This window comes from Humulus lupulus, chromosome 1 (assembly GCF_963169125.1).
Source record: "Humulus lupulus chromosome 1, drHumLupu1.1, whole genome shotgun sequence".
In the NCBI taxonomy this organism is placed as follows: domain Eukaryota; kingdom Viridiplantae; phylum Streptophyta; class Magnoliopsida; order Rosales; family Cannabaceae; genus Humulus; species Humulus lupulus.
The window spans coordinates 267,558,755-267,567,113 of record NC_084793.1 but is presented as its reverse complement, the minus strand read 5'-3'; the positions used below and the strand labels follow the sequence as shown (position 1 = coordinate 267,567,113).

Genomic DNA, 8,359 nt, shown 5'->3' with positions numbered 1-8,359 from the left:
CCATCCATGCATATATTACACATAATATAAAAAATACATATGATACCCACACAGTAATTACCACATGCAGGGATTAAAGATGGCTCTAGTACCAATTGTTAGGAACAGTTCTTAGTGCACATCAGAAATTGCGGTAATGGTAGTATTGTATACAACAATTTTTTTCTTCATATATATAAACAACTTTTTATGAGGATCCTTTAATATGCAATATGTTAATCAATATACAATATGTATATGGAAAAATACTACGAAATGATTTACCTCTTATAGCCTATCAAGAATCCTTGAATCTTTTCGTATATATTTCGGTCTTCCTATCCTCACTAGAGTACTCACACCTAGATCTTCCAAGACGTTCTCTACCCCTCAAGATATGTGAGTCGGTACATAGAGAACAACAATCAATTTTGTGAATAAAACATATTCTTAACACATGAGACTCTTGATTATAGGCTAGAGAGAAAGGGTTTTTCTTTTGTGAAAAATATGATAGTTTTTTCTCCTCTGTAAAAACTTCTTGTTCTTATTTTCTATCATGTAGAATATATATAGACATTATTATCACAATAATAATAAATAAAAAATAATCATCTTTAATAATAATAATGATAAAAGACAAAGTCTTATTACATTCCATTTTAAAATATTTTATTAATTAATTAAATATAAAATAAAAAACAAATAACTGATCACATCACTAGTGCTACACACATAGAGCAGTTCAAGTCCTATGCATGTGGCACTATCCCTGAAAATGGGATTTGATTTTTAATGTATTTTTATTTTAATTAGTTAATAATTAGAAATTCAAATAAGGTATCATATTCTTTTTAAGACCACATAGATAAACTTGAGAATTTTTTTTTATATTTATTTAATATTATTAACAATAATATAATATATAAGCTACATATATACAATAATTCAATTCATTCATTTTTTTTATTAAAATCATTGTCATCTACAATTGCTTTAAGGGCACAATTTCCATCTGGTAGCATATCCATTTGTCTTTCTTCTTGTACATTATGTGCCTACTCATCTTCTTCAAAAATGAATCCATCTTCAGTATTAGTTAAGGGTAAAATCTCTTGGACAAGAGAAGACTCTTCTTCTGCTTCGACTTGGGTAGGAGGGTCATGGACTTCACTGACCACTACTAAAATGCCAAAACATTAACATAAAGCAAACCATTTAACAAAAACTAGTCACAAACCTCATGTGTACCCACTGACCAAAAAGATTCCCTACCAATAAATACAAATGAACGACACTCCACCCCACCAATAAATCCTACAAACATCAACTTTATTACGTATACCCCCATAAGTTCTAAATAATGCAATATATACAGCAAAAGACAACCCATAATAAGAAGATGGGACCAAACCAAGGTTACATGGTCAAGAAGAGGGACCAACTCTCAATACAATTCAGTATCATCTTTATCAAGAAGCACACACCTCTTTTAGAAAAAAAAACATAAAAAATAAAGACATACTTCCGCAAAAGCAAAATAAGAAGAATGGAGAATAGTCCCGAGGAATCCTACGACTTGCAATTGGGCTGTATTAGTTGATTCGAAAACTTGCACTTCCATTGAGAAGTCGAAATCTTGGTTTAATTTTGGGAGAAGGTCAAAATATGGGTTAGGTTTTAGCATTTGTAGACTTCTCCACTTCTCTCCCTATTATCTATTTTATTTCTTCTTGAGTTTATTTAATTTTATTTCTTTTTCTTTATCTATTTAATTAACTTTTTTTTTTAAATAATAAATATTGGCCACATAAGACAATTTAACGGGCTTTTAACAATTGGTATTAACGAAACACTATTCTAGCACATTTAGGTACTTTATCCATTAAGAAAAATGGGCATTTAACTGTAACAAACCCAAATGAAGTAGTTTAGCCGCAATTTACCATAATAATTTCAAGAGCACCTTGGATATGAGAAATGAAATTATTTGTACGAGTGGCTACACAATTATATATTAAAATAAAATTTGTCATTTATGAGGGTCTCACAAGTAATTTGAATCTAAAATGTATTTTGTTTTTCACACTATTAGATAATTTAATTAAAATATGTCACTAAAAATACCTGCAGATTTCATTTGACTCTTCTTACCCACCTGCATCATCTTCATCCTCTATTACCACAACTCCTAAAGAAAAGCTTGTATATTTTAAGTCTTAAGTTTTTCTTATATTAAAAAAATAAAAAATACACATTAAGAAAAAGTTCCATATTTTTTATTGGTAAAAGGCTATAAGCCTTATGTCCTGGCTTAACCGCTGTATCTATCTCTTCTTCTTTAATCCTGATATTTATAATAAAAGAGATGGGTTGTATGCAGATGAAAGTAAAACATTTATGAACTTCTTTATTACAATTTGAGGTGAGATGTCACTAGGACTAGGGTTCCATTTTAAAACTAATTAGTGTTAAGTGGAGTAATACTTTCTTTTATAAATATATTGTTGTTCGTATATATTTTCCATGTGAGATTTTTTTTCACATTTAATACGCTTTCTCAGCCTGAAAAGTGTGACATTATGAACAATCTTAGACACAATAGGACCGAACGTGAATATTTGATAGAATGCCACAAGATTGACTCAAGATATTTATGAGAATATAGGACATCACAAGGTTGGTCAAGAAATTTGTGAGTATATATGTTGTCCGAAATAGGTCAATACGAATCGATATATATTGGAAATGTCCCAAACTGAGACCAAGAGTAGAGTGCAGCGAAAATCGAACCTGCTCTTGATACCATATTAAAATTTGAGGGGAAAAATGCCACTAGAATTAGGATTGATGTTTTATCTTAAAACCAATTAATATTTTTTTTGATCAAGAAGAATGGAAACTTCATTAATCAACTGAACTAATACACTCTCCAACTCACCAAAAGCTCCTAAAACAGGAACTCCAACAAACAGAACAAACAAATTACATAAGTAATCTCAACAAGTAATTTCTCTCAAGACTATTTAAGTTTCTATTTCTTACAAAAAGTAATCTATACTTCACTGTATCTCTAATGTCATTCACAATAAGAGAAACCGAATGGGAATAGCCTTAAAAAATACACCTATTCCTATTAATCCAGAGGTAGTAGATAACTGCTGCAAGAACAGCAACATTGATATAGTGAATCAAACCAGCCACTTTCAAATTCACCCAATTGATCCAACTGCTGAAATCCTTAGGCCAAGCAATCATGCCTAACCAAATGAAGATCTGATCTACTACTTTACCAGATAAACTGCAGCTGAAAAACAGATGCTCGTGTGACTCAATACTGATTCCACACACAGGGCAGTCCAAAGAAACCAGATCAAGATGAAACTTGATCAAATTATCCCTGGTAAGAAGTTGAGAGTTCACCACTTGCCACAACAAAAACTGGTGTTTAGGCAGATTATAAGAGTTCCAGACAGCTTTAAAGTAGTAGCAAACTTGAGTTTGATTTAATGAACTGTTATACAGAGCTGAAGACTTGAACTTACCCGAACCACCAGCTACTGCAATCTCAGAACAGGAAAAGTGAAGCCTCAAGTTACAGAGCTTGCGCCAGTACCAGCTCGTGTCTGGTTTGAGCTCATAAGACCAAAAAGAGACATCTTTAAGATAAATGGAATTGATCCATTTGACCCACAGTAAGTCACTCTTTTCAGTAATAGCCCAGATAAACTTGGCAAGATTAGCCTGGTTCTATTTTGTCCCATTCCTGAATCCAAGACCCCCATAAGACTTCGGGAGACACACCTTGTCCCAAGAGGCAATATGAATTTTACTCCTGTTACCATTAACACCCCAAAGAAGGCCTCTACACATTTTCTCAACCTCCTTAGTCACACTGTGAGGCAGCACAAAAATGCTCATCCAGTAGTTGCGAAGACCAAATAACACAGAATGAATCAATTGCATTCTTCCAGCAAATGATAAGTGTCTACTAGCCCAAGAATGCAGCCTCTGATTTATTTTCTTGATGATAATGCCACAATCTTCAGCTTTCCACTTGGTTGGCCTAAGAGGAACCCCCAAATATTGGAATGGAAATACTCCTTCTGTGAGTTGAAGATCATTGAGAATAACACTCTTCTCATTAGTATTGACACCACCGAAAAAGACCTGAGACTTGTCCTTACTGACATGCAAACCTGTTGTTTTACTGAACTCAGAAAGCACCTCTTTAATTACTAACACTGACTGTCTAGTGCCATTACTGAACAAAATTAAATCATCTACAAAGCAGAGATTTATGAGCTTTAGACTCTTACATAAAGGATGATATCTGAATAAGGTTTGGGAAGCAGCAAGCTGAAGCCTTCTGGTAAGATATTCCATGATAAGGACAAAGAGTAAAGGAGATAAAGGGTCACCTTGTCTCAACCCCTTCTCACCCTTGAAGCTACCTTGCACCCTCCCATTCATTGTAATAGAATAAGTAGTTGACCGAATACAAATCATAACCAATCGAACAAATTTTTCAGGCAAGTTGTAAGCATTGAGCAAAGCCTCAAGAAAGTCCCAGTTAACAGTATCATAAGCCTTGCTAATATCTATTTTGATGGTGCATCTAGGAGATACTGTCTTTCTCTTATAGTTCTTTAAAAGATCTTGCAATATCATCACATTGTGAGCTAAGGATCTACCCTTAATGAAGGCTCCTTGGTTTTGGTTGACCAAGGAAGGAAGCACTCCCGCAAGCCTCAAACACATCAGTTTTGAGATGCATTTGTATATTGTAGAGCAGCAAGCAATAGGACGGTAATCAACAGCTCTCGAGGGGTTATCCTTCTTAGGGATTAAAGATATCATCATAGAATGAAATTCAGATGGCATACTCCCTGTAGCAAAGAAATCCTGAACAGCTTTGCAAAATTCAGTCCCTAAAACAGGCCACATTATTTTGAAAAAACCCGAGCCATACCCATCAGGCCCAGGGGATTTCTCATCTGGAATACTGAACAGAACTTCCTTAATTTCCTTATTAGAGAATGGTTTCAGGATAGCCAGCTGCTGCTCCAGACCAAGCCTAGCTCCTTTTCCCATACACTCCACATTCAGCCGCATATTGGTTGAGCTTTTACTACCCATAAAACCACGAAAATGGTTAACAAAATGATCAACAACATCAGAAAAATTATCATTAATGACACCTTGATCAGTAACGAAATAAGCTATCCTGTTCTCCACCTTCCTTTTCTTAAAAAATGCATGAAAAAAAGAAGTATTCTAATCCCCTTGTTGAAGCCACTTAACCTTACTCCGCTGTCTCAAAAAACTGAAATACATCTTTTCTTTGCTGTTTAAAACCTCAACAGCAGATTTCTCCATATCCTGGTAAGTGATATCCCTCGGGTGAGCCTGAGCTTGCTGTCTAGCAGCAGAAAATCTGGCTTTGGCCTCAAGATAAGCTGCCCCCACATCTCCAATAGTAGCCTTATTAAATTTCTTAAGGCTATGTTTCAACCTCATGAGTTTGTAATAGATACATTTCAAACCCCTAACAGCCAAAGGCTTCTCCCAACTGGCAGTAACTAACCCCTTGAACTCCGGGTGTTCAGCCCAGAAATTATAGTAACGAAATGGCTTAAGGCCTATCTTCAGTTTCTAAACGAACATGGGCAACTTGTGGAGCAGAGTATAGATTATGAATGGCTTCCGGTGAAGTGTAAGAACTGTATGGGGTTTGGACACAGTATGGCTGATTGTCGTAAGGGAGACACTGAGAAAAAAGGGAAGAAGTTAGAATCTGTTAAGGTTGTTGCTGTTGCTAATGAGCAGGAACCAAAGACTTTGGTTGAAGAGGGAAAGATGAGCCAAGCTTTGACTCAGAATAACAAGGATAATGATCAATCTACTCAAGTTAAAGAATGGCATATTCCGAAAAGAATTATACAGCCAATTAATATTAAATAAAGTAACTCTTTGTTTTATAAAAATATATTGTTTCTATATATTTTCAATGTGAGATTTTTTTACATTTAATACTCTGCTCTATATATACTTCGAAATTGGGATATCATCAAAATCCCTAGATCAACCAATATGGTTCACAAATCAATATATAGCTATTTATGCTTAAAAAGCTGGGTTGAAAGGAGATGTATATTGGAGGTACCTGGACAATCAGATCCTAAACAACTACAAAGCAATCTACCATCCTTAATTTCAAGGCCAAAGTTGGTTTCGCTTATTAATCTATCTTTGGGTTCGCGAAGTTTGATGGGCCACTCTTCAGCCAGGAAAAAAAAAATTATGACCATATTTGTCTGAATTTCTTCACTTACAAAATATACATATATAAGCTAAAAAACATTATATACCAGTAGAGATTTGGTCTCTTTTCATGAATAAAAATAGTCAAATATAAAATTTTAAAACAAATTCTATATAATAATAGAGAAATAAATAGAAATCTCTTTTCCAGTTTTGACAAAAAAAAAAATGAGAAGAAAATATATTTTTTAAGAAATAAATAACAACATGCCATTTGAAAAGCTTTAACCAATGACAATATGGAATGTGTATCGTGCTAAAATTCCAGCGTGATTCATCTGCTCCCTTGGATATATATGACATGCGACTTACACAACTGACTTTTTTTTTTGGCCGGTCATGTAGAAAAGCTTTCTCCACTTAACGATCATTCGAACAATTCAATGAGGTTTAAGGTAGTCAAGAAAATCATCCACGTACTTGCTCTGTGCACCCTTGTCTCCAAATATCGGACTCATCTCTTTAGCCTTGTCTCTGTAAAGCTTCCCCTCTTCTTTCTCAAGCACCATTTTCAACGACTCGGACACTGACTCTCTAGTAAACGACCCGTCGTTTTCATCTCTTGGCACTGAATATCCAATCATTTTCTCCTCTAAAACTCTCACATTCAAACCTTGATCATTTGTGAACGGCAACAACAAAAGTGGTATCCCAAACTGAAGCGCTTCCACCACCGAACTCCACCCGGAGTGAGTCAAGAATCCTCCAACCGAGTCATGACCCAAGATCTTCAGCTGAGGAGCCCAACTCCTCCGCACTATTCCACGTCCTCTAGTTCGACCCTCGAACCTGGTTGGAAGCTCCACTGGACTGAGATCAGCCTTTAAGACCCAGAAGAAAGGAAGCCCACATAGCTCTAAGCCAAGAGCTATCTCATTGAGTTCACCTTGACTCGGTACGGCCTCGCTCCCAAACGCTACGTATACGACAGAGCGTTTTGGTTGGACGTCAAGCCAGTCCTTGATTGACCTCCAGCTGTCGTCGTCTTCGCCGACACATGGTTCCGGCGGAAGTTGACCGATGGGAAGAACGGGTTTCCCGAGAATATGTCCCATGAGGTTTAACCATTCTGACTCCAACTCCCAACAGCTTCTAACGGCCACCACGTCGCAACCTCTGAGCGATTTGGCAATGCGGTACCCAACTGAAATAATGTCGTCGATGATTCTGGAAATCTCAAACTTCCGAAACGCAACCTTTGAGGGGAAGGGAACCCACTTGGGTGGGATGACGAAATCTTCCGGTTCCGTGCGGCTATCAGGGATCTCGGCACCGACAAATCCCAAAGCGGCAGCATTGAATATACTGAAGTAGGCGCTTCGGATGTTAATACTTCTGGCCTTGTCGGGTACCCAATAAGCCATAAAGTCGAAGAGAAGCCAGTCTGGTTTAGAAGACTGGAGAAGATCAAAGAGGGAGTCTTGGAGACCATCATAGGCACTTTTGAGGAGTGGAACTTTTTCTCTGGGCAAGTCCGACGTTGATTCGCTGTCGTTTGGGAGATTATACTCTGAAGAAGGCAATGGAAGCTTGACCAAGTTTATCAATGGTGAGAGGTCTGGAGGGAGCTTTGGAAGGCGTTGGATGATTCCTGGGGTTGATAAGAAAGATATATGGTGACCCTTCTGAGCAAAAAGCTTAGCAAGCTCCAGGTATGGAAGTATGTGACCGAAGGCCAGCCATGGAAACATAGCTATGTGAAGCTTAACATCTCTTTGTTCTGTCATGACCAATGACGAGTCAATCCTTGAAGAACCCATGATTGCTTTTCTTTCAATTAATTGGCTCGAATTAGATATTTGTAATTTATATAGACGTTCAAGAGTAGTTTTTTTTTAATCAATGTATTTCATGCACGCTTTAATTAATTTATAGAAAAGTTATTACTTTTATTGAAGGAAAAAAAATTATAAATATAATTATAATTAATTAAAATAACAATAATCTAATTATATGCTTAAATTATTATTATTTTCATTCATTAAAATAATTCACTTAATTAATTATATAATTTATTATTGATTTCTTAACATTAATACAACTTTTCACCTAACTT

The 8,359-nt window shown here is 35.9% G+C and overlaps 1 protein-coding gene across 1 annotated transcript; it reads right to left on the bottom strand.

Annotated features, from left to right (window-relative positions):
* Nucleotides 1-6,468: 6,468 nt before the first annotated feature.
* Nucleotides 6,469-8,148, bottom strand: LOC133806416 (UDP-glycosyltransferase 91A1-like). The gene has a single exon (XM_062244521.1). The coding sequence runs from the start codon at nucleotides 8,061-8,063 to the stop codon at nucleotides 6,684-6,686; it is 1,380 nt and encodes a 459-aa protein (XP_062100505.1). The 5' UTR covers nucleotides 8,064-8,148; the 3' UTR covers nucleotides 6,469-6,683.
* Between the last annotated feature and the right edge of the window lie 211 nt (nucleotides 8,149-8,359).